Consider the following 27,943-nt stretch of genomic DNA (forward strand, 5'->3'; position numbering starts at 1 on the left):
CATCTTTTCCTTCTTTATTACTTTTTAAATTGTCCTCTGTTAGGTTTTAAAAGCTTCCCAATCCTCTAACCTCATACTAATTTTTGCTCTATTATATGCCCTCTTTTTTGCTTGTATGTTTTTGACTTCCCTTATCAGCCATGTTTGTATCATCCTTCCTTTAGAATATTTCTTCTTCTTTTGGATGTATCTATCCTGCATCTTCCAAATTTTTCCCAGAAACTCCAGCCATTGCTGTTCTACTGTCATCTCTGCTACTGCCCCCTTCCAATCAACTTCTGTCAGCTCCTCTCTCGGGGCTCTATAATTCTCTTTACTCCACTGTAATACTGGTACATCTGACTTTAACTTCTCCTTCTCAAATTGCAGGGTGAAGTCTATCATATTGTGGGGATGTTGTGAGGATGGAACTGGACTCTCTCACGGTGGTGTCTGAAAAGAGGATGCTGTCTAAGTTGCATGCCATCTTGGACAATGTCACCCATCCACTACATAATGTACTGGGTGGGCACAGGAGTACATTCAGCCAGAGACTCATTCCACCGAGATGCAGGACAGAGCGTCATAGGAAGTCATTCCTGCCTGTAGCCATCAAACTTTACAACTCCTCCCTTGGAGGGTCAGACACCCTGAGCTAATAGGCTGGTCCTGGACTTATTTCATAATTTACTGGCATAATTTACATATTACTATTTAACTATTTATGGTTTTATTACTATTTATTATGTATGGTGCAACTGTAACGAAAACCAATTTTCCCCGGGATCAATAAAGTATGACTATGACTATGACTATTATGATCAATGCCTCCTAAGGGCTACTTTACTTTAAGCTCCCTAGTGGGGTTACGATGGTGACTCCGTTCAGCTCATCTTCAGAAACAGCTTAATTTCTACCTTTATTGTTTCTCTTTTTCCTTTTCAAGGTGGATGGGGTTCTGGCTACACCCAAACATCAGATCTTTATGGCTCATCAACTGGCCATTTTTCTGACATCCCAAGGACATGGCCTAGAAGATGAGCGTCTCTTTGGGGTTCTGAAGCTTCGTGGTCCTGGGGACGAGCCAATTCTATGCTGGTGCCTCTGACTGAAATGTTGTGGGAGAAAATGGAACATTGGAACAGCGGATCAGCTGTTGGGGTTCTGTACTCAGTAAATCATGCACTCTCTCTTTCCCTTGTTGGTGGTGAGAGTTTGTTGCTGATTCTTAAATTGGGGAAAAGGTGACACGGCAGAATTTAATCATGTAAATCATTGAGTTGTTTGTCTTTGCTGGTCTTCCTGGTTGCTGTGAAGGGGGTCAGGGTGGGGACACTTCTCCGTCCCTTTATTGAGGACAGAGGGAGAGCCTGTGGCATATTGAATTGTCGGGTGAATGATTCGTTTTTGTTTCCCTGCTGATCATAGTTTTTCTTGGGGGCTTTGCAGTTGCTTGCTTGGTGGGTGAAGAGTGCTGATGCTTTTTTTGCTGAAGGAAGTGGGGGAGGAGGGGGGTTGAGGCTTTGCTGCTGCTTGTGCGTGGGAAGGGGGAGTAGGGGATTTTGGGGTTCTAATGTTTTACTGGCACTCATTCGTGGGGGCACTGTTCTGTTTTTGTGGATGTCTGCAAAGAACAAGAATTTCAGGTTGCATAGTGTATACATTCTCTGATATTAAATGGAATTATTAAACTAATCAAATCTGGTTCTTTACACAATACCCAATCCAGAATAGTCTTTCTATTAGTGGGCTCAAAAACAAGCTGCTCTTAAAAGACATCCAGTAGGCATTCTACAAATTCTCTTACTTGGGATTTAGCACCACCTGATTTTCCCAATCGACTTGCATATTAAAATCCCCCATGACTATCATAACATTGCCCTTTTGACATGCATTTTCTATCTCTTGCTGTAATTTATGGCCCACATCCTGACTACTGTTCAGAGGTCTGTATATAACTCCCATCAGGCTCTTTTACCCTTGCAGTTTCTTAACTCTACCCTTAAGTATTCAACGTTGTCCAATCATATGTCACTGCTTTCTAAGAATTTGATCTCACTTTTACCAACAGAGCCACCCACTCGCTCTGCCTCCCTGCATGTCCTTTTGATACAATATGTATCCTTGGACGTTAAGCTCCGAACTATGATCTTCTTTCAGCTATAACTCAGTGATGCCCACAATGCCATACCTGCCAATCTCTGACTGTGCTACAATATCATCTACCTTATTCAGTCTACAGCGTGCATTCAAATATAACACCTTCAATTTTTTATTCATCACTCTTTGATTTTGTTCCCATGGTACAAGGCAACTGAGTCCACTGACCCCACTTTCGCCCTGTCATCTGCCTGTCCTTCCTGATAGACTCATTGCAGATTGCATCTCATTTTATACCAACTGCCCCATCCTCAGCCCTATCACTCCGGTTCCCATCCCTCTGTCAATTTAGTTTAAACCCTCCACAACAGCTCAAGTAAACCTGCCCACAAGGATTTTGGTCTCCCTAGGGCTCAAGTGTGACTCGCCCCTTTCGTACAGGTCATAGAAGCGAACCTAATAACCCAGACATCTGAAACTCAGCTCCTGCACATTTGTCAGTCACGCATTCATCTGCCAAATCATTTTATTCCTATCATCACTGGTGATTACTACCCTGGAGATCCTGCTTTTCAGCTTTCTACCTAACTCCCTAAGTTCTCTCTTCAGGACCTCCTCCCTTTTCCTACCTATGTCATTGTTGCCAATATGTACCAAAACCTCTGACTGCTTCCTCTTTCCCTCTTTAGACAGCCGTGGACATGATGCGAGACATTCCTGACTCTGGCACCTGGGAGGCAACGTACCATCTGAGTGTCTCTTTCACATTCACAGGGTCTCATATCTATTCCTTTAACTCTAGAATCCCTTATCACTGCTGCAGTTCTCTCCTCCCCCATTCGCACCTGGCCACAGCACCAGACTCAGTGCCAGAGCCCTGGTTGCTGCAGCCCCTCAGGTATGTTGTCTCCCCTCAATGGTATCCAAAGCGGTGGGCATTGTTATTGAAGGGAATGGCCACAGGGGTACTCTGCCTGTGGTGCTTGGTAGATGTGTGTTGCATTCCCATGTCATATGCACCACTGTACCTAATAGAGTTGTCATTGAGTGTTTGTTCATGGCTGCTGTAGCTCATCCACGTGAAGGTTCGATGTGTTATGTGTTCAGAGATGCTCTTCTGCACCCCACTGTTATAACATGTGATTATTTAAGATACTGTTATCTTCCTGTTGACGTGAACCACTCTGCTTGTTCTTCTCTGACTTCTCTGGTGAGACAGTGGCTCATTGGATGTTTCTTTTTTCCACACTATTCTCTGTAAACTCAGAGACTGTTGTGCATGAAAATCACAAGAGATCAGCAGTTTCTGAGATACGCAAACCACCCTGTCTGGCTCAAACAACCATTCTATAGTCAAAGTCAGTTAGATCACATTTCTTCCCCATTCTGATGTTTAGTCTGACTAACAACTGAACATCCTGATGACGACTGCATGCTTTTATGCATTGAGTTGCTGCTACATAATTGGCTGATTATGTACTTACATTAGCATGCAGTGTACAGGTGTTCCTAATAAAGTGGCCACTGAGTGTAAGCAAAAAGTGTTTTAGTTCGAGACAAATGGACATTCTAAGTTCTTTTTATTACAGCAAATTTTTTGAAGATGGAAGCACTGAGTATCAACAGCTTGCAGAGTAAACTGTGACCGTGCGGAATAACTTCGTCTTATAATGAATGCTAATTTAGTGCATTGGCCCTTTAAATAGGTTCCTTGTCAGCCTGCAGAATAGTTGGAAACCATTTCTTCTGTGAGTACCTGTCATGTAGCTGAGTTTGAATAATGACTAATTCTGAGCACTGTACCACTTTTAATGCCTTTTGGATGAGCTGGAATGCCAGAAAAGTAGCACTAGAGGACAAGAGACTCTCAGACCAAAGGGAACATACACTGTAAATGACTGGTGTTCTTGCATCCAGAAAATGAGTATAAAATTGACTTAATTTGTCATATTTTCAATGCAACTTTTGATCTTGTACAGATAAATTTCTAGGTATAATTTTGTAAAAGGTCTGTAAATTGAAAATAGACACTGAAAAAATAAGGAGTGCCACAAATCAGCATGCTAGTTTACGTGTTCAATATGCACTCCTCTTCTTCTTCTTAGCCCATCACCCCTCCTGGGGCATAGGCTGCCAATATCATAACTTCCGGTTAAGATGGCACTACTGAACACATGCAACAGCTCTCTGATAGTTAAAAGCTAAGAAATTCGACTAAAACCATCAATAAAAATACCTTTTTTGTAGATTGTGTTAAATTATCACTGCAAACAGTAAAGGGGCAAGCAATAGTGAAGCAAGTTGAGGGGATGAGCCAAGATGGTGTGTTGAAGAGTCATTGCAGATGGAGTTCCGATGCCCATACAACTGGCTCAGGTGCGAGGTTGAATCGCTCAGCATACTGAGAGGAGAAGTCAGGACCCGTCAAGCAGAGGAGATTTGGTGCCCATACAACTGGCCCGAGTGCGAGGTTGGGCGCTGAGCTGATTTGAAGAGCTTGAGAATGGCTTTGGGCTGAGTGACGAAATCTGGGCCTGGAGTGAGTCACTGGGCAGCGTGGTCTAGGCCCAGAGCCTTTCACTGCAGCTGGGCCTTAGTGCGAGGTACAATTCGCTGTTTAGACAACTTAAATGCCAGCCCAGATGGGAGGCGAGAGCCAATTTCGCTCACTCTCTGCGATGTTCACTCCTCTCTCCAGGCTGCCGGAGACTTTCGCTGTTCTGTTGTTCGGTCAATTTAAAAACTGGCCCAGATAAATTGAAAAGACAGTGTGTCGAGATCTGAGGTGAGAGCCAATTTTGCTCGTTCTCCGTAATGGTCACTCCTCTCTCCATGGTTCTGATGCTATGAAGACTGCCCCTGCTGCTGTGCTCTGTGCCAACTTTTCTGATGAACGGATAAGCGAGGCTTTGGGCCTGCTCTGGAGTTCAGATCTGAGAACTCAATTTGGTTTGGAATGTTGTTGCTTGCTTCAAATATTTGTATGATTTGTGTTTTCTCCCCCTTCCCTTGTGCATCTTTTATTTTGTATTCTTCTTTTTTGTTAATTGGGTTCTTTCAGGTTTCTTGCTTTGTGGCTAACTGTGAGCAAGCAAATCTCAAAGTTGTGTAATTTATTCATTCTTTGATAATAAATATACTTGAATCTTGAACAACAGCTCGCCAAAGTCCCCTGTCCCGTGCCAGTCTTTCACGTTATCCCCAGATGTAGCCCATCTTCTGATGACCTTCATCTCCTAGGGCCGCGGTCTTTGGAGCTTCTGTTGGCATCTCTGTAGCCCTGAGTTTTTACTAGATGGGTTTGCTCAATCCTCCTCCTTTCACAGCCAGGCTTGAGACTAACCATGGCAGAGTTAATACACATTCTTATTTGGTGAAATTCCATGCCACAACCCTCATCTCCTAAAATTTACTCTACAATTTGTTGCACATATCCACTGACAGTAGTGTTCAAAACAAATAAGGATGTACTTAATTAACATTGCATGAAGGAATTCTGTTTGACTCTGCAATATTAGATGTTATTCTGAGCTTGGCCTCCACATCATAAAATCATTATACAACCAGAATTTTACTAAGATTAATATTTCTGAAGGGAACAATCATTGTCTGTTCAGTGCTAAATCAAACTGCAAGAATTTGTTACGATAATGGGCTCACAACACCTGTGAATGTTGCCATCCAATAATGAAACAGTTTACAGTCAGATTTTTGTTCTGTAACACAAAATATATTTTAATAGTGAATCAAGAAAATGATGGCAATCATCCATCTTGAAGTATCCCAACAGCAAGAGCATAATTTGTATATTTCTTGCAATTTCTATTGAATCAAATGCTAGAGATCTCTATAAAATATTTATCTGAGTATAAACCAAACAAAGTAATATGCCTTTATAGTATTTCCTAACTACTTAAGGCAGGGTACAAGCTGCTTGAGGGAAAAAAAAAATAAACATTCCCATTGGAAATGTACCACAGCAGTAATTGACTTTATAACTGGAAACAAGCTTCTTTGTTAGAAATAAAATTTAGGTGTATACTAGGTTGAGTTAATTTAGCCACTCATCAGATTGCATATCTGTTTACTAAGCAGGTTATTGAAATATTCCTAGATATTTTTACATTTATACTGAATTCAGGCAAACAACATTTCTTGTTATTTTTGAGAAATAAAATATCCAGTCATTGAATTTTAAGCTACAGTGATACACTGTTAAAATATTGTGGAAATATTGGCACTCTGATTAAAATAAATCACATCTCATGGTAATGCGTGTAGTGAAACAACCTTATTTATGACAGGGATATGCCTCTAGCAAAGAAATAGCTTAGCTGAGTCTTAGCACTTGATAAGCAAAATGAATATATCATAATATTTTAATATATTTTTTCATACTTTTCATTGCTTAGTGTGCTTGTTTTCACTTTGTAGCATTACATTTGAAAAATAATGTCTAGAAAATGAATTTTAGGTATTCTTAATGCATAAAATGGATGTATATTCAAAGTTAATACTTAACTACAAAGGTAAAACATCACAATCTACCATTCCAAAGTTGTTAAATAAATGAAATGAACTGTTCACTTTAACAGCATTATCTTCTGTTCAAGATGATGCTGAGCTCCAATATCCATCGAGGTTGTGGCTTTTTTAGGTTCATAGAGGAGTTAGAGGTCAGGGGCAGAATCAGCCAAGACTGAATGGTGGACCAGACTCAGTGGGCCAAATGACCTAATTTGATCCAGTCTTATGGTTTTATAGTGGTTGGAATCCAAGTTGGAGCACTCACAGTCAAAGGCCAGCAATCACTGGGGTTGGGGGGGGGGGGTCAGGATTCCAGTCGCTGAAAAGGAAGACCAGCGATGCCCCTGGTCAAAGACCCTGTGAGTGAGGGCTAGTGATTACCCCAGGTTGGAGAGTCCTGGGATCAGAGGTTCATGTAGCTAGGAAACATGAGGGTCAGTGGCCCAGCCCAGTCAGCAAATCCTGGGGTTGGAGGTTCTTGCGAGTCTGGAGGTCAAGGCCTGGAGTTCAAAATTCTATGACTGGTATGTACTAGAGCCAATACCAGAGGTTGAAGCCCAAAAGTAGAAGACTGAAGTCACCGTGTCTGAAAGTCAGAGGCCCAACACCTACAGGGTGTGGAGGTTGGAGGCCCAATGTCTGTGAGTCTAAGAGTCTGGGGCCAAGGACTGGTGGTCAGAGGCCTGGAAGTGGCCTGTGTGTGTGTGTGTGTGTGAATGGGTGTGTGTGAGGGTGGGAAAGGGGCTTGTTGTTGTTGCTGCTGATGATTTGTGTCGTTCTTCTCTACGTTGTGGGCAAGCTAATCGAGTGCCAGAATGTGTAGCCACACTTGTTGGCTGCCCCCACACATCCTCAAGTTGAGTTGGTTATTAACATAAACAACACACTTCATTCTATGTTTCAATGTATAGTACTTTGTGATAAATAAATTAATTTGAATCTGAGGTGTGGAACATTCAATGGACAAACGAAACCTGCATCAGGGTAAATGATACTGTGCTCTGTCCAATTTCATAATAGAAATAAGGCTAAAAGATAATTTTTGTTGTTTTTATAGGTGATTTATGGAAACAGTTCTGATTTCTTGGCAGAGGAATCTATCGCGTGTTCGTGCAATAGCACTCATATTTCAAAGATTTGTAATAATTCACAGATATCTCAAAATTAGAAATGGACATTATGCCTCAAATAACAAATCTCAAAAAAGAATTTCCTAAAATGTACTAAGGACATTATGGCCAAGCAAACAATACTTCATGGGTCTGCACATAAAAGCTACATTTGACAGGTCAAATTCACGTATTGAATCAGTCAATAATATACGAGGAATGATTGATAAGTTTGTGGCCTAAGGTAGAAGGAGTCAATTTTAGAAAACCTAGCACATTTATTTTCAACATAGTCCCCCCCTACATTTACACACTTAGTCCAGCGTTTGTGGAGTATACGGATCCTTTCTTTGTAGAAGTCGACGTCTTGGACCTCCTGGACCTCCAGAAAGTGGTCCACAGCAGGGATGATTGATAAGTTTGTGGCCTAATGTAGAAGGAGATGCGTTATTAACTTCAAACTTTCTGCATAATCACTCAAAGAGTTGAACTACACGTGCATGTAATGACAGCCGTATAACTCATCTCCTTCTCTCTTAGGTCATGAACTTATCAATCACCCCTCGTACAATTGAGAGAGCATTTTAATTATTCCTATATTAGTAAGTATAAAAACATATATGGATCAAGGAAACACAAGGGTATTAAAAACATTGACATACCTTGCAAATGAAAATAATAAAAAGTAAAGAAGGTTAAAACATCCTGAGTTTATAATTTGCAATTCTGTCTACAGTCTTGGATAGAGTATCTTTATGAGTTCTCGTTATATTACGTTATACGATTAAGCAGCTGGAGATTAATGAAATAGACATAAGTAATCTTGGCCAGCCCCTCATGAGTTTATGTTGAGAAAATAACATTCATATTTCACAGAGGCAGAGTAAATGAAAACTTAAGAACATCAGAAATAAAAGCAGAACTAGGCTATTCACTCCCTTGTTTCTGCTCCATCACTAATCAAGATCAGGGATGATCATTTCCTTCAGTGCCTCTTTCCTGTACTAATCTGAAATACTTTGATTCCCTTAATATCCAAAAAAAAATTACTTGCTGTTCCGAATATAAAAAATGACTGAGCCTCCTCAACCAATTTGGGTAGAGAATTGCAGATTTATTAACCTCTGGGAGAGAAATTTCTTCCCTTCTCAGTACTGATAAACTGACTCATTATTTTGAGATTATTTAGTAATTGGTGCCATTTCCTGGTTTAAAAGCCTTGAGTTTCTTAATATGTATACTTACTAAACATACACCAACATTAACTATAGCTGTTATTGCTAATATGACTGTTATGCTAAAGCTGAGGTCATATGCAATTTTGCATTTCCTGCTGCTGATGGTTTGTAGGCCTGGTTAATTTTTTTTTCCCATTTTCTTATTTTGGCATTTTTGGGTGCTCGGCAACTCATCCATCCTGAAGTAAACTTGAATAGGCCGATCAATTATTGTAATTTAATGAACCAAATCACTTTAGCCAGTGGTAATTGAGATTTCCAGGTCACAGATCAATACAAGCCATTAAAAAAAGTTATTTGCTATTTTGTTCCAGTGTTTGCTCTATTTCACCCTGAGACTATGGGAAAGCAATAATTGCATAAAGATAAATTTTCTTGGTGTTGGAACATCATAAATTCATTTTGTAACAAGTTTAATTACATACAACACAGAGGAAACATTTTCCACATTTTCCAATTATTTATATATAAAATGATGTTTTTAAAAGTTATTATTTAAAGATAGCAAATATAATTATGTCAAATTTTATTTTATTTCTTCCATAAATTGCATGGTAATAAAAATGAGAGATCATTCAAAATCATAGCTACATCAAGATACCAGCTGTTGAATATCCTACTGAAAAGCTAATACACAGCAACAAGAAATCTAGTTCATAACATATAATCACAAGTTATTAAAGAAAAGATTAATTACTTTCCAAGTTGTATCTCAATATACATTTTAACAATTTAACTTTCATGTCATTTACTTAGCATCTTTTGGGTAGGAGATTACTCCAATTACTCCAACATTACAACTTCAGCATTAAATGACCAAGGTATAGAATTATAATTAATTTCTAAAGGAAGATGATGTTCTTCAAGAACAGTTAATAGAAGTTATTTCCCTGAGATACAGAGTACAATTTTCTTGAAAAGTTATCACTGTCTGTTTGAAATTTGAAAATGAGCTAACATTTTGAAATAATATGGACACTTGTCATGAAGTGTGCTGTGCACTAGTCTGTATAAGGATATCTCCATCGCAGAATGGCTCCATCTGAACTAACACTTATTATGTGTTTCGAATTGGGAGAGATCTTAATACGTTGAATGTTACCGCTGTGGCCTATTCCAATATGTGTAACTTCACCTTCATTGTATCCCCACAATTTAATCAATTTATCTTCACCTCCTGATTTAAACAGATTGAGATTCAACAATATAATGAGTACAAAAAGTAAATATTGTTATAAAATTGCATAAAACTATAAATATATTGTAACAATTTTAAAGCACGCGAATATTAGCAAATTTAGGTTTAAAAAAAAACACACAAGACTTTTAATAATAGAACTGTTAATTTATCCCACGACAATAATATTTTCACATTATAAGCCCTTGTAGTCATTTTAAGGGGATATTTCTTCAGTGGATGCCTATTAATTCAATATGTAAATGAGAAACGAAATAAAGGAAAAGTAGCAATGTAGCTCCAAATTTTTATGTCATGCAGTAACAAGCAGTGAGCAGGAGTGTAGAATTCCTAGACATTTTTGAGTTTCATCTAGGCGATTAGAGAGTTACATAGAAAAGGTTACCAGCCTTCAAATAAGAACATAGCTGGAAATGCAGAGTGAGATAACTACGCTAACCATCAAAGCAAATAGGAGTAGGCTTGCCTGTGTTATCTAATAGTTTATATTTCTCTTTAGGGACTGAGGTTCTATACTGTGAGGTTGAAAGAATATTGAGTAAAAGGATATTTGAAAAAAACATCTATATAAGCACATCATAGGTTACTTTATTGTCGCCAAACAATTGCTACTAGAGCGTACAATCATCACAGCGATATTTGATTCTGCGCTTCGCACTCCCTGGAGTACAAATCCGTAGTAAATATTAAAAATTTAAATTATAAATCATAAATACAAAATAGAAAAGGGAAAGTAAGGTAGTGCAAAAAAACCGAGAGGCAGGTCTGGATATTTGGAGGGTACAGCCCAGATCCGGGTCAGGATCCGTTCACAGTTGGAAAGAAGCTGTTCCCAAATCTGGCCGTATGAGCCTTCAAGCTCCTGAGCCTTCTGCCGGAGGGAAGAGGGACGAAAAGTGTGTTGGCTGGGTGGGTCATGTCCTTGATTATCCTGGCAGCACTGCTCCAACAGCGTGCTGTGTAAAGTGAGTCCAAGGACGGAAGATTGGTTTGTGTGATGTGCTGGGCTGTGCTCACGATCTTCTGCAGCTTCTTCCAATCTTGGACAGGACAACTTCCATACCAGGTTGTGATGCACCCTAGAAGAATGCTTTCCACGGTGCATCTATAAAAATTAGGGAGGGTTTTAGGGGACAGGCCAAATTTCTTTAGTTTTCTCAGGAAGTAAAGGCGCTGGTGGGCCTTCTTGGCAGTGGACTCTGCTTGGTTGGACCAAGTCAGGTCATTTGTGATTGTGATTGACCCCGAGGAACTTAAAGCTTTTGACCTGTTCCACTTGCGCACCACCAATGTAAATTGGGTTTTGCGGTCCGCTACTCCTTCTGAAGCCAACAACCAATTCCTTCGTCTTGCTGACGTTGAGGGATAGGTTATTGTCTTCGCAACATGCCACCAGGTTCTTAATTTCCTCTCCGTACTGAAACTCATCATTACCCGAGATACGGCCTACAATTGTGGTGTCATCAGCAAACATATATTGAGTTTGATGGAAACTTGGCTACACAATCATGGATGTACAGTGAGTATAGCAGGGGGCTGAGTACAGAGCCTTGTGGGGCACCGGTGCTCAGAATGATTGTAGAGGAGAGCTTGTCCCCTATTTTTACAGCCTGGGTCCTGTCTGTAAGGAAGTTGAAGATCCAGCTGCAGATCTGAGTGCTAAGGAACAGGTTCCGGAGCTTAGGAATCAGTTTATTTGGAATGATGGTATTAAAGGCAGAGCTGTGGTCAATGAAAAGGAGCCTTACATATGCGTCTTTATTCTCCAGGTGTTCTAAGGAGGAATGTAGGGTCAGAGAGATGGCATCTGCCGTTGACCTGTTGCTCTGGTAGGTGAATTGCAAAGCGTCGAGGTCAAACGGTGGGCTGTGGTTGATGTGTGCCATAACCAATCGCTTGAAGCACTTCATAGCAATTGATGTCAGATCCACAGGTTGATAGTCATTCAGGCATGCTACCTTGCTCTTCTTCGGCACTGGGATTATCGTTGCCTTCTTAGAACACGAGGGAATCTTATACTGAAGCAAGGAGCAGTTGAAGATGTCAGCAAACACTCCAGCTAGCTCGCTTGCACAGGCCCGGAGAACATCTGGGCCCGTCGCCTTCCTTGGATTTATCTTCAGGAAGGTCCTTCTAACGTCCTCCTCGGTGATGATGAATCTCGATGCCACCAGGTCCGGTTTATCCGGAGGGAGCAGGACGCTCCTCTTCTGTTCGAATCTTGCATAGAATACGTTAAGTTCGTCAGGAAGAGAAGCGCCACAGTTATTGATATTCCCAGCCTTTTCTTTGCGCCCAGTGACCTCATTTAGACCCTGCCATAGTCTACCGGCATCCCTCTGGTTAGGCTGGGCTTCCAACTTGGCTCGATATTGCCTCTTGGCGCCCTTAATGGCTTTCCGGAGTTCACGCCTGGATTCCGTGTAGCGACTGGTATCCCCGGACCTAAAAGCCACAGCTCTAGCCTTCAAAAGGGACTTGACCTCATAATTCATCCAAGGTTTCCGGTTAGACAATACCTGGATCGTCTTGCGAGACATGCAGTCCTCTGTGCATTTCCAGATAAAGTCCGTGACAACTGAGGCATACTCAGCGAGGTTAGCTGCCAAGTCCTTGAATACTAACCAGTCCACCGATTCAAAGCAGTCACGGAGGACTTCATCCGTTTCCTCCATCCAACACGACACCACTTTTGACACCCGGACCTCCCACTTTAGTTTCTGTTTGTAAGCCAGGAAGAGGAGTACGGCCTGATGGTCCAATCTTCCGCAGTGAGGTCATGGGACGGAACGGTAGGCATCCTTGGCTGCTGTGTAGCAGTGGTCAAGTATATTTGGGCCTCTAGTGGGGCAGGAGACATGTTGGTATAACATGTTGGTATCAATTCATTTTACAATGCATTATTACTTGAACAAAATGCCAATTGCTCTAAAGTTACAGATACCTGCTGGATTAGATTGTTATAGAATGAAGTCTGATGAGCAAAATATTACAAACATTTTAATATTTGCTGCTAATGAATTTAGAACATTACCAACACAATGAAATAAAAATGGCGGATGACCCCATTCAGATGATTCAAGCCAGACTGGATGCATTATCAATGGCTGGCTTAAAGCGAAGAACAGTAAATGGCAGGTTCTGGCTCTCAGCTCATTGCAAACTGACTGTAGGATGTAAAGAGGCTTCAAAACAATCCAAACAGATTGAATGATTAGGCAAGTTATGGTAAATACCATAAACATGTATTAGTATGAGGTTGTTCACTTTGTAAGGGAAAATAGAAAGTTGGTGTGATATTAAAATAGCCTTACAGTAGGTTGTGCTGATATCCAAAGAAATTTTTGGTGTTCTTGTACACTATTCACTAAACAAAACATGCAAATGCAGCAAATAGTTAAAAAGGAAAATGGTATGTTGGTTTGAGTATGGAACAAGGATCACCTGCTACAATCATGTAGTATCTTTATTTTTTTTACCACACCTGGGCAATTTTGGTCTCCTTCTCTAAGAAAGAATATACTTTCCATAAATAATGTGTAATAAAGGTTCACTCTGAGATGGTGGGACTACCATATGAAGAGAGATTAGATCAACTTTCTGTATTTTTTGTGTTTAGAAGTACAAGAGAGGATCTAATTGAAGAGTACAAAGTTCTGCCAGGCCCAGGTAGACTGGACGTGAAGAGGATGTCTTCCATTTTCTGTTGTCTCAAATAAGGACAGAGTCACAGGTTACAGGATGAGTGACTGAGGAATCCGTGGTGAATTCGATGAATTCTGTAAGACGCCTGGAGAGATCAAATCACCAAATATATCTAAGAGATTAGATCAATTTCTGGATGTTAAAGACAGAAAAGGGTACGAGGAGATATTAGGAATTTGGTATTGAGACAGATGATCAGCCATGATCACATTGAACAATTGAGCAGATCTGAAGGACCACATAGTCTACTCCTGTTGCTATCTTCTATGTTGCTATGAAAACCTCTAGATTGAATGCTGGGTCCAGAGGAAGAACATTGGGGACACTTGAACATCCAGCATGCTCCTGACTTTCACGAATGTAAATCAACAGAGAATATTTCTACAATTACTGAATTAGAGCAATGAAAACTTGAGCCCCTAGAACTGACATTAGTCCAATGTGTTAAAACTTATTAGCTACCCTTGTACACCCGCACATTAATGTAAGTATCTAATCAGCCACTTATGTGGCAGCAGCTCAATGTATAAAATCATGCAGACATGGTCAAGAGGTTCAGTTCGTCATGGCTATACCTCGAGGTTGAGGATGATGATCTTCATTCCGTACAGAGCAAAGACGCCTGTGCGTATATTTGTTTAATGTGTACTTGATGTTGCACTCCAAGAAGCACATGATACTTCACAATTCAATCAACTGATTCCAATGGCATGGAAACCACAATGATTGGAGCTGATGGATTTGTTCATCCCCCTTCACAGCTGTTGAGTTTGAAGTAACTTCGTCTGCCTGTTCCACCGTTGAGGTCTTGTTGGATTGTTCTTTGTCAGGGACCTCACCCACGACCTTACCACCATGGGTGACCCTACCAGGAGCATAGCTCCAGACAATATTGCTCACGGGATCTCAGGACCACACAGACTTCTCCACCGCGACGAGGTGACAATCCATGGAGAAGAGAGGTTCAGTTATTATTCAGATGAAACATCAGAATGGGGAAGAAATGTGTTCTAAGTGGCTTTGACCGTGGAATGATAGTTGGTGGCAGATGGGGTGGATTGAGTATCTCAGAGACTGATCTCCTGGGATTTTCATACACAGCAATCTCTCGAGCTTACAGAAGATAGTAAGAAAAAGTTATAAAAAACATCCAGTAAGTGACAGTTCTGTGGGCGAAAAAGCCTTGTTGATGTGAGAGGAGGTTAGAAGGGAAAGGCCAGACTGGTTCTTGCTGACAGGAAAGCAACAGTAACTCAAATAGCCACATGTTACAACGTGTGTAGAAGTGCATTTCTGAATGCACAGCACATTAAGCCTTAAGTGAATGGGCTATAGCAGCAGCAGCAGAATATGAACATACACTCAGTGGCCACTTTATTAGGAGCAGGAGGTACCCAATAACGTGGCCACTGATTGTATATCATAGAGAGTTGGAATTTTCTCCACATATTGTGGTTGTAATTTTATATATTATTTTAAGATACTATATATATTGATTGCACTAATGTATAAATGCATGCATATTCCAAGACTGATATTTAATATTATTAAAATAAATTTATTGAGAAATAATCTTGGTGCAAATCAGTGAAATTTAATTCATAACTGCCTCAGTCTGAACTGCTTCAGTCAGAACAGTTTCAGTCTGAATGACATCCTACATTATCTAAGTGTTAAAGAAAAGAATAAAGCATTTGCAATCATATACAGGCAGAACTGTCAAGTGGACAGACAATCTTGGCTTTGTCTTGAGGTCGCCATCATTACAGAAGCCAGACTTGAGCAAATTTGATTCACTCCACATGATATCAAGAAACAGATAAAAATATTGGAGGTTGCAAAGGCTATGGGGACTGACAACTTCCACCAGTAAGAACTGGTTGAAGAACTATATTTCAAAGCTAACTGCAGAGAGTGGTACGGACAGCCCAGCTCATCTGTGGATGTGAACTTCCCTCCGTTGAGGACATTTACAACAACAGGTGCATAAAGAGGGCCTAAGAAGATCATCAGGGACACCAGTCACCTCAACCAGAAACTGTTTCAGCTGCTTCCATCTGGGATATGGTACCGAAGCATTAAGCCAGGACCAACATACTATGGGACAGCTTCTTTCTACAAACCAATAGACTTATAAATTCACATGTCTGTACACTGCGATGGAGTCATAATGCAAAGATTTTTACTCTCTCACGTTGTGGGACGGATGTAAGATTTAAATAAATTCAATTCAATCCTAATTGCTAATAAAAGCCAAAATCATACATGAAATATAACTAAAAATTTTAAAAGAAACAGAAAATATCATGAGAAGTTGAAAATTATTAACCTGGAAATTTAGGAAACACTCTAAACCGCCTGGTTACATTATCCCGTGATAAAAATTGCCAGATAATTATTTCATGGATATTTAGGATTTTTCTTACCAGTTACAAAGAAGTCACCGTTTGCTGTGATGTCCATTCCATTGATGGAACCAGATAAGGAGCCATCCAGCTCTCTGATAACTGATCCATCAAATACTTCCCAATATCCAATCTTAAAATAAAAATAAATTGTAGCATTACATTGTTGAAATAATAGTTCATTAATATCATTTTGTTTTTGTTATAGTTAGATGACGATAAACTTGACTTAACTTTTGACTGTAAGTAATCCTTACATATAGTGAGTATTATCTTTCCACAAAACAGCATGTAATTTCCCATTGAAATAACTAGCTGTCAGTTCTTATATAATAGTCTATTACATAAATTAGGATTATATTTCTCCCTATCACATGAAAGGATGTAATTTTATAATGTCTTCTAACTGCAATGGTAGTATGAAAGTCTCATTCTGATAGAACAAAGTTTGATAAAATGGAAAATCATGTTCCTAAATTGATAAATTAGCTTATAATTGTCACATGTACCAAGGTACAGTGAAAAACTTGTCTTGCATACTGTCCATACAGACCAATTCATTACAATAGCACATTGAGGTAGTACAAGGTAATGTGATTTGAGAGTACAGAGTAAAATGTTACTGATACAAGGCAGGTGCAGTGCTGGTAGATAATAAGGTGCAAGGTCATAACAAGATAGATTAAGAGGTCAAGACTCCATCTTATTGTATAAGGAAATCATTCAATAGTCTTATAATAGTGGAATAAATGTTGTCCTTGAGCTTGGTGCTACCTACTTTCAGGCTTTTGTATCTTCTGTCTGATGGGAGAGAGGGAAGAACTAAAATCATCTCAAAACCCATGGGGAAGAGTAGAGTAGAAGATAATGGTAAAAGGATCTGGCTTTGCTCCATGAACTTTGTCTCTTTGACCTACTGTCATGGTTTAATTTTAAGTACTGCATTCATACTTGTTTATAATTTTGCTTCTTCCTTTGCCAATCTTTTTATCAAGGACTGTTCTCTCAGTAACTTCCAAAACTTAGATCTGAAAGACCAGAATCTTGCACCAAAATTCAGATGAATGATTCAAGACTTCATTAAGGAGATAAATTGGGGGCACGATGTGTTGTAGTACGAGGGGTGTGTTCTCCCTAAAAGGACAAAAAGATATGGATAGGTTGAGTGAGTGGGCAAGAAGTTGGCAGATGGAGTATAGTGTGGGAACTGTGACATTATCTGCTTTAAAAGGAAGAATGTAAAAATAAAATATTGGTTAATGAAGTGATACCATAAAATCTTCTGGTACAAAGGCACCTAGGGCTTCTAATAAAAGAGACACAAAAAGCATGCAAACACATAAGGTAATTGCAAAGGTCATAAAATGCTTATCTTTATTGCAAGGGTTGTGAATATAAACATAGAGAAGTTTTGATACATTTTTTAAGATTGAGGGGATTGGAAGGGTGCATGTGTAGAAAATATTTGAGCGGGGTTATCTGGAGCTTCAGAATATTGGATCACCCTTTTAGACAGGATGAGGAAGGATTTACTCTCTCAGTCAGAACCTTGTGTCTTTTTGGAAGTCTCCAGCAGACAGCTGTACTGTGGAGATGAAGTCATGGATTTTATTTAAAGCAAAGACAGGAAGACTATAAGTTAGTTAAGAGATGGGGAGAGAGTGTGAAAGTAGCGTTGAAGCCAAGATTGGATTAGTCATGATTGTTTTGGCAGAACAGATTGTGGGGTCGACTGTTACAACCAGCTCCTGGTTTTATGTTTATTCTGAGGTAAAACTGGCATAAATCAGTTACAACTGATTTTCTGTATGTAAAGCTGGAAGAATCCTGTACTCATTCCATTGCTTTACAGAAATACTCCAGGAAATTTTGAACCTGCAAATTTAGTTTTGTGATTAGAATAAAATTTACTTTTGCAAGGCATATAACATTGCTGTGTCCATATTATTTCTCCCAAATTGGTTGCTGAATGACACACCAACTAATTATAATCACATTTCGTGTCTTAAATTTATAGGCTGGGAGTGTCGTAGTTCAAGCACATCAGAAACAAATGTTCTGTGAAGCAGATAATTTGAATAAGCCAGGCATAACAAAAGAATCATTATGAACACTCCCTTGCAAACGCATAAGTTATGAATTAAATATACGGAGGATTTAGGAGATTAATGATGACGATTTTAAGTAATTAACAGTTGAAAATGCAAACTGCAGTATTTCTTCAAATTAAATTGTAAATTCAATGATGTCACATGAACAACTAATGATTTTGTAAAGATACATAGAAACAGGACTATAACACTGTACTGATGGTACTTTGAGCAAGTTCCCTTCACAACAGCATAAAAAGTAGAAGCAGCAACAGGCATGCCTGCTCTGTTTACCTCCGTGCCATTTTCAGCCCTATCCCTACATTCCTTGATTCCTACAATATCCAACATTTTTTTGATGTTTGCCTTGAATAGATGCAGTGAATTTAGCCACCGCAGTCTTTTAGGGGAGAGAATTCACAAAGATTCACTAATCTGTGGTTGAGGAAATATCCTTTTATCTCAATCTGAAATGGTTTCTCTTAATTTTAGGCGGTAGACCCTGGTTAGAGACACCCTACTTGGGGAAAGGCATCTCTGCAACTACTTTGTCAAATGCTTTATGTATTTTGTACTTTTCAATGAGATGATGTCACATTCTGCTATAGCTAAGATATTACAGGCCCAGATGGTTCAGTATCTCTTCACAGGTAAATCTCTACATCCTAGGGATAATTGAGTGAACCTTCACTGCACTGCTTCTATCACAAATATATCCTTCCTTGGGTTGGGAGATCATACCTGTGCATAATATAGCAGATGTAGTCTCATAATGGGACTAATGCATATATAGTTATTATGTTCATATGGATGTATGTGAGTAATTAACAAAGTGTGCACAAGGAGCTTACCTGCAAGTGGAGTGCAGCTCCACACAGATTTTTGGAATTTATTCTCACTTTCATATGCCCTTGAATTAGCTAGTGTGTATTGAAGGGTACCTCTATTTTTGATTTGGTGTCTGAAAGAGTCAACTGCTGCACACGAGATAATTGGGTGAAGTGAGGAAGAGTACAGGAATGTAGATTTCAGGGAACAGTAGCTGAGTAGCCTGCATCTTTTCTTATATCTTATGAAAACACCCTGGGAGAATTACTACGTGCATTGAATTCATTCATACAGATACCTCAATTCAGCGGAAAGCTTAACTATTGTGCATAGGTGAGGCATGGGTGATTTGGGATTGTCCGTAGGGTAGGATTCAGCTTAAATGCACCAGAAATAATGCCATTTCATACATCCAATGTCAACTTGTGGAAATGAATCCCATTGCCAACTCAACACTTAACAAGCCCATCTGGCTATAGATTGGAAGTCACCATGATACCTGCTTTGTAAGACCAATATTTGTAGGAATTAGTATACTGTGTTCAGTGAGCAAAATGTGGTCTCTACGCTGGAGGAACAAAATGCAGATTGGGTGACCAATTTGCAGAACACCTGCATATAATCTGAAGGAGTGACCCTGATTTCTTTCTGCTCTTGCGCAATATTATAATGACACCCAACATGTGGCTGTGAATAACACTTCACCTTATGTCTAGGCAAGGTACAGCCTTCTAGATTCAATACTGAATTCAAGAAGTTAAGTTAACTCACCTTCTCTGTTTGTATCAGAATAGGCCAACTCTGCTGAGAGTCATCAATCTGCAATATAGTTTCAGTGTTTCTCTTCATCAGCATGGCTTGGCCTGCTTAACATTCCCTACAGTTTTGCATTTCATGGGTTTTGTTTGTAGTTTTTCTTTGACTGTCCTCATCTCAGCCTCACCTTATTTAAGATGCACCCTCTGCACTATCCATCACTATTTTTGTAACTTAAAACTTGTTTTCTCAATTTCCCTATTTGAGTAAAGAATTTCCAGCCTGAAACATTAACTTCTTTATTCCTCAGAAGCTACCAGACCCACTCCAGATTTCCTGCATTTTGGTTTTAATTTCAGACTTCCAGCATTTGCAGTTAATTAATTTTCATTTTAACAGTTTGCAAATGCTTCCTAGGACTGCAACTCATAAACCAAAGAGAACAGCAGTATTGGATAGAAAAACTGACATGCAAGTAAACACAGCAATTTTACAAATCTTTTCATAAGTGATCATGCCACTCTTACCAAAGAGGCATTGAGAGATTGTTTTGAAATCTTAATTTAAAAATTATGTCAGATTTATGAATGTAAATGAAAACTAGGTTTGCAAATCCTGCTGCTGTCTTTCAAAAATCTGGAGATAACATCAACACAGGAATGTCTTAGAAAAGAAGATTGTAGAATTTGGAAGGTGAACAACACCATAAAAGCTGGAAAAGTAGGACCCTACTTTTCTCGATACCTAGCACTGCAGAAGAGAGGAAGCTTCAGCGGACAGAAGCAGGTTTCTGCTGTTCCAGCTGTTTATGGAGTTCTTCATCATCTGTGTTCTAGAGTCTTCTTTTATGAAAAGTTTTTGTGTTGATATTATCTCCAGAGGCAACTTGTTCTACGTCTGTACAGCTGTCACAGCTGTATATACCTAGAATCAGTTGCCTCTATGTATTTTAACATCAATGTTTCATGAGGATCAGAGAAGCAGAGCAGGTAATGGCAGTTAGTTACAGCCTTCTGGAACAGGACATGCTGGCTATTCGACTTGATGGCCCCAGTCTGCTGGTGGCTGTCAAACTGACACCTGTCATCAAGCTAAGGATCTTGCAGTTGACTGCACACAAATGGATTGGAAACGTGACTGAGTTAAGGATTGTTTGCCACAGTTGGCAGAAACTTAGTTTGTTCTGAGAACTGTCAGACTGATAGAGTGCTCGGGTTTGTGATTCTGGCTAGCTTCCCATCAGTGCAAAGTGTCATCAACTGCATATTAAGAAACTCCCACAGTGCCCATGAGTGTTCATCAGCTTTAAGTGCTTCCAATGCATCATCTTGCACCTGGTCTGCAATCATAAGATGACATTTCTAAAATTCGTGTAAGTTTCCATAAGATTCCCAAGGAGTTGTCATGAACATGCAGCAGTCTATTCTTTCAGATACCAAATTAAAAATGGAGGTACCTGTACTGTATTTAATATTTTCAGAATATTTGAGTAACATTGTAAATATATTGCTTGATTAAGAATTCTTTGTGTTTACATAATGAAATGGAGACACCTTTTTTTCCCTTATTAGGGTGAGGGAAAGCCTGTGGTATGTCGAATTACCAGGTGAACAAGCAGTCTTTGGGGTACTGCAAGTCTGTGTCTTTATTCATGCTTTGCTGCACACTTGAGTGCTCAGTGGAGGGCGCTGATGTTTTTTTGCTGGTGGAGGAGAGAGGGATCGTTTCTTTGCTGCTACTTACACGTGGGAGGGGAGTGTTGAGGGGGCTTTGGGGTCCTAACATTTAACTGTTATTCATTCTTTGGGGCACTCCTCTGTTTTTGTGGATGGTTGCAAAGAAACGAAAAAAAAGAATTTCAGGATGTACATTGTATACATTTCTCTGACATTACATGTACCTTTGAAACCTTATTATGGGTTATAGGTAAGAAGTACACGACTGGCATATGTCATTACAGCACCACATCATATTTGAGCACCTCATTAAAAGTAAAACTAAGTAGATACATTATCCCAGTCCCTATGTTTTACCTTCAATTAGTTTCAGGAGCTACCAAACATAACAGCATCCTTCAGTACATACCAGCTAATTCAATGGTATACGAGAGCAAGAATAAATTTCAGCACTGTAGGAAAATGAGAAGGGAAATGCTCTGCTTGATGCATGAGAGCTTCCTTCTATGTTGTAATATACAAGTTGAGTGGTAGTAGTGGTGTGCTGCTGATACACAATAATACACCGCAGCAAGTGATGGACCTGCAGCAGACACCAATCCCACGAGCACTTTTCTTGCTGATGAGGACCGGGAGAACAAAAAGGAGGAAGATAGTCAGGTATTGCAAGAGCAGTGGCAACACAAGTTGTCCCCACTATTGCAAGATTTATTCAACACAAAAATGCCTAATCCCCTTACTCTACACCTTAAAAATTGGTGTCAACAAATAATTTTAAAATTTAACACATAACACTGTATTTGCACTACTGTGTGTTGTGTGAATACAATTTTCTCTTCCTACTACGTTTACATTGTGCAACCTCTGTGGTTTCACAAGAAGCAGAGGGGTGCTGTACAGACTTCTACCCTGACTTCAGAGATCCTCTTGATTGTTATACACTATGTTCTGGAGTTCTGGGTGATACTGCTCAGAAACTGCTTCACCTACACTATGATAAGATGTCATTCAACTCAGGGGTAATGTAATGGGTTATTATTGTTCATAATATAAACTGTTCTACATAATTCACAAACACCGTCATTGAGTTGTTGTGTTCACTTTAAGGGAGTGTCTAACATAATGATGTCAGTGTAAGGTGATTGTTTTTTGGTTTGTTCATACCCCAAAGAAAAGGTCTGCGGCTTTTGTTAAGTATATAAAATTATTCTCACATGGTTTATTAACAAAATCCTACATTGGTTACCGATGCTCTCAGGCAATTCCAGAGTTACTCAACAACATATTGACCAGTGCAGTCGCTTTGAATCTGTTAAGGGTATTGGGAGCAGCATGCTACCACGTGGTTTGACAGGTGGAAGCCCAGTTCATGCTGCGCATGATAAATATGCCACTCTGAAAACTCACCTATTACAATCTTCAGGACTTTCTGATTCTGAGCACGCCAAACAATTGCTCTCTGTGCCTGGTCTGGGTGATGCTGGGCCTTCAGAACTAATGGATCACATGCAATCACCATCATTTTTTTTAAAGTACCCTTTATGCAACAAATATCTGATCAAGTTTGCACACTCCTCACTCATCACCTGTGAAGGACTATAGGGAGCTTGCTTAAATGGCCAATAGTCTACAATCAGCCAGGCAGACGATCCTTTTCTGGCTGGCTGCCAGTGAGTAGTGGTGTTCCACAGGAGTGAGTGTTGGGACCGCTTCTTTTTACGCTGCATATCAATGATTTAGAGGATGGAATAGATGGCTTTGTTGCCAAGTTTGCAGATAATAAGAAGATTAGTGGAGGGGCAGGTAGTGCTAAGGAAACAGGTAGGTTGCAGAAGGATTGAGACAGATTAGGGAAACGGGCAAGAGAGTAGCAAATGAAATACAATGTTGCTCATGCACTTTGGTAGTAGATATAAATGTGCAGACTATTTTCTAAATGGAGAAAACAATCTCAAAATCTGAGATGCAAAGTGACTTGGGAATCCTTGTGCAGAACACCCACAATATGCTGGAGGAACTCGGCAGGCCAGGCAGCATCCATGGAAAAAAGTACAGTTGACATTTCAGGCCAAGGCCCTTTGGCAGGAATGGAGAAAAATGCAGAGGAGTAGATTTTAAAGGTGGGGGGAGGGGAGAGAGAAACACAAGGTGATAGGTGAAACCTGAAGGGGGAGGGATGAAGTAAAAAGCTGGGAAGTTGATTGGTGAAAGAGATAGAGGGCAGAAGAAGGGGGAGTACGATAGCAGAGGACAGAAGGCCATGGAAGAAAGAAAAGGGGGGAGAAGCACCAGAGGGAGGCGATGGGCAGGCAAGGAGATAAGGTGAGAGGGGGGAAAGGGGATGGGGAATGGTGAAGAGAGGTGGGGGTGGGGCATTACCAGAAGTTTGAGAAATGAATGTTCACGCCATCAGGTTGGAGGCGACTCAGTCAGAATATAAGGTATTGTTCCTCGAACCCAAGTGTGGCCTCATTACGACAGCGGAGGAGGCCATAGATAGACATATCCAAATGGGAATGGGAAGTGAAATTAAATTTGGTGGCCACTGGGAGATCCCACTTTTTCTGGCAGATGGAGCGTAGGTGCTTGGCGAAGCAGTCTCCCAATCTACGTCGGGTCTCACCGATATACAAGAGGCCACACCGGGAGCACCGGACATAGTAAATCAGCCCAACAGACTCACAGGTGAAGTGTCGACTCACCTGGAAGGTGTTTGGGGCCCTGAATGGTAGTGAGGGAGGAGATGTAGGGGCAGGTGTAGCACATGTTCCACTTGCAAGGATAAGTGCCGGGAGGGAGATCAGTGGGGAGGGATGAATAGACAAGGGAGTCACGTAGGGAGCGATCCCTGTTGAAAGCAGAAAGTTGCGGGCGGGGGAGGGAAAGATGTACTTGGTGGTGGGATCCCATTGGAGACGGCAGTTGCACATTCGACCATTTGCTGGTTGAGTTGGTGATGAGGAAGGCAAATGCAATGATTGCACTCATTTCAAGACGTCTAGAATACAAGGGTTGAGATGCAATGCTGAGGCTTTATAAGGCACTGGTGAGGCCTCACCTTGAGTATTGTGAACAGTTTTAGGCTCCTCATCAAAGAAAAGATGTGCTGGAATTGGAACGGGTACAGAGCAGGTTCACAAGGATGATTCTGGGAATGAAAGGGTTAACATACGAAGTATGTTTGATGGCTCTGGGTCTGTACTCACTGGACTTTAGAAGGATGAGGGGGGATCTCATGGAAACTTTTTGAATGTTGAAAGGCCTAGGTAGAGTAAATGTGGAAAGGATGCTTCCAATGGCGGGGGAGTCTAGGACAACAGAGCACAGCCTCAGGATAGACGGTTGTCCATTTAAAACAGAGATGTGGAGAAATTTCTTTAGCCAGAGGATGATGAATTTGTGGAATTTGTTACCATAGGCTGCTGTGGAGGCCAGATCGTTAGGTGGATTTAAGGCAGAGCTTGATAGTTTCTTGATTGGACATGGCATCAAAGGGTATGGGGAGAAGGCTGGGAAGTGGGGCTGAGGAGGGGAAAAAGGATCAGCCATGATTGAATGACAGCGCAGGCTCAATGGGCCAAATGGCCTAGTTCTACTCCTATGTCTTATGGTCTTAAGGTCTTGTGCTCTCCACTACATACCCCCTACATCACAACATAACCAAGTGCATGTCAGCAGACCCCTGGATGAGCCAGAGGCACCTGTTTTTACTCCAACCAAGGCACATAAAACCCAAACCAGATGGCTCATACAAGCTCCAGACAGACTCACAATGCCAGTTTTGGTGAATTCTTGGGGCGGGGGGGTGGGGGGAGGGCTTGTGTAGGGTAATGTAATGATTTATAGATGAACACATATTGTTCATAATAGAAACTATTCTACATAATTCACAAACACTGTAATTGAGTTGTGTTCACTTTAAGAGACAGTCATGTAATGACGTCAATGAAAAGCGGCTGCTTTTGGTTTGTTTGTAATGGAAATAAAGAGCTATGGCTTTTGTTGAGCACGTTGAACGACATTCACATGTTTTGCTTACAAAAGCCTACACAACCATCAGGACTCAAGCAGCTTGTTAAAAAAATATATTCAGGCTCATGGGCATCATTGTCAAGACCAACAATTACTACACAACTCTAAAGCCCTTGAGAAGTTGGTTCTGAGCATCCTTCTTGAACTTTTGTATTGCTCTGGTGAAGCTGCTCTCATAATGCTACTGGATCTGAAAAATACTCGGTACTAGCTAAATGGGAGGAATTGAGGAGCGAAAGTTGGGGAAAAGGCTGTGTGCAAGAAGTGGACACATGGTGATCACAGCCTCCACATCAATAAGCCATTTCAGCATCATCATCTTAAGAGAACCTGAATTTCCCTGCTATCAAGAAGTGTTTACGATTTTGCTCTACATAAGTGAACTGCTGAATGGCCAAGGCTACGGTATCAAATATCCATTCAAGTGCCAATCATAGCGTGCAATCTCCCAGTCATGCACACACTTGTGTGAATCCAGCATTTGATTCTTAATGCAGTCACTCTCTCAAAGACCAGTGACATCAAAATCACTTATGTTAACATCAAATCTTTCCAATTTCTCTGAAAGCATTTTCAGTATGGTGACAACATCTGCCAGTGCTCCTCAGCTCTTCTGCTGTTACTCTATAGGACAGCCTTCGAGGTACATCAGCCAAGCAGAGTATGAGTTGGATTTCACAGTTTCAGCTTCTGCTCTTATTCATTTGCAATTTGTGAATCACTGTCTGTCTTGAAAACTAAGCTATCTTTCTTACTGAAGTATTTAAACTTGTGGAGAGTGGCAAGAATCTTGTGAGGGTAAATCTATAGAAAGACATAATGCAGTCCTATTCATGTCAACTGAGCTCAATCAGTAACTCCACCAAATCAATGCTCTATGAGAAACCCTACCTTCTCTGTTTTAAAACAAAAAGATTAGGATAGCAAAGAAAATGGCAGGGTGTGGAATATTTAATAGCTTCAGCCAACAAATTTATTTGTTAATAAGTAGGAAAAGGCATTGAATACTAGTTTTGATAGAGTAATCTGATTTCAGCAGGGCACTAGCTACAGCTTTTTAGTTATAGAGTTACACGTCATGAAAATAAGCCTTTCAGCCCAACTTGTTCGTGCTGACCAAGGTTCTCATTTATGCTGAACCCATTTGCCCACATTTGGCCCATACCTCTGAGCTATTCCTATCCATATACTTGTTCAACCGTCTTTTAAAGACTGTTATTCTAGTTGTCCCAGCACTTCCTTTTGCACCTCTTTGAAATAAGATTAACTACTTCAAAGTTAGTCTGTGTTCAGGACAAGAGGATGTGACTGTGAATAAAGTACATAGAGAGATCTAAGAGGGAGTGCAAGAGGAGTTTCAGCCCTTCAGCTTGTCCAACGGGTTTGAGATTCTTGCTCCTTGTGTAGATGGGAATAGGGGCTATAGAAAGGATGACCGAACTGTGGCCATTCAAGAGAGGGGAAAGAAGAGAAATGTAATTACAATTGGGATAGCATAGGGGAAGAGAAACAATTTGCTTTCACAAAGATCAAGAGTCCTAAAGGCTCTATTGTCTGACTAGTGTCCGTGTTTGAAGCATCTCTTTTGACCTCCAGAGGAACATGGAGAGGTAGGAGAAAGATACAATTGCCGTGGTCCACATGGGTAAGAAGAACAAGGAAAGAGGTTTTGCAAAACACATTCACTCTGCCAAATTCCCATTGGCCAACCATTTTAATTCCACACACCTTCTCATTTTGACATGTGGGTTCATGGCTTCCTCTGCTGCCACAGTGAGGCCACTCTCAGGTTGGAGCAGCAAGACCTGAGTAGCCTTCCACCTGACGCCATGAACATCGATTTGCCTAACTTCCGGTAATTGTTCCTCCTTCCCCCTTCTCTCTTTTCCATTTACCACTCACTCTTCCCTCCTTCTCTCTCAAATCAGATTCCTTCTTCTGCAGCCCTCTACCTTTTCCACCATTGGCTTCTCACCTCATCTCCCCCTACGCCAGACACCTACTTGCCCCTCCATCTGGGTTCACTGTCAGCTTCCCCTCGCCCAACTTCTCATTTTGGCTTCTTCCTCCCCCTCCTTCCTTTCCAGTCCTAATGAAGGGTCTCAGCCCGAAAATGTTAACTGCTGCCTGACCTGCTGAGTTCTCCAGCTTTTTGTGTGCATTACTCAGGATTTCCAGCATCTGCAGAATCTCTCGTACTTAGGTTTTGCTCTGGGAATTTGAGCAGCTTGCGACTAAATTAAAATGCAGAACCAAAAAAGGTGATAATCTTTGGATTGTTACCTGAGCCACATGCAAAT

The 27,943-nt window shown here is 40.5% G+C and overlaps 1 protein-coding gene across 1 annotated transcript in view; it reads right to left on the reverse strand.

The window, feature by feature from the left end:
- Positions 1-8,433: 8,433 nt before the first annotated feature.
- Positions 8,434-27,943, reverse strand: part of cfap52 (cilia and flagella associated protein 52) — an 86,084-nt gene continuing 66,574 nt past the window's right edge. The window contains exons 13-14 of the mRNA XM_072241991.1: positions 16,283-16,394; positions 8,434-10,130 (exon numbers count right to left, since the gene is read on the reverse strand). Of these exons, the coding sequence (XP_072098092.1) occupies positions 9,955-10,130; positions 16,283-16,394 (288 nt within the window). The 3' untranslated portion in view covers positions 8,434-9,954. The remainder of the gene's footprint in view (positions 10,131-16,282; positions 16,395-27,943) is intronic.

The sequence above is a fragment of the Mobula birostris genome, chromosome 24 (genome assembly GCF_030028105.1).
Source record: "Mobula birostris isolate sMobBir1 chromosome 24, sMobBir1.hap1, whole genome shotgun sequence".
Taxonomy (NCBI): domain Eukaryota; kingdom Metazoa; phylum Chordata; class Chondrichthyes; order Myliobatiformes; family Myliobatidae; genus Mobula; species Mobula birostris.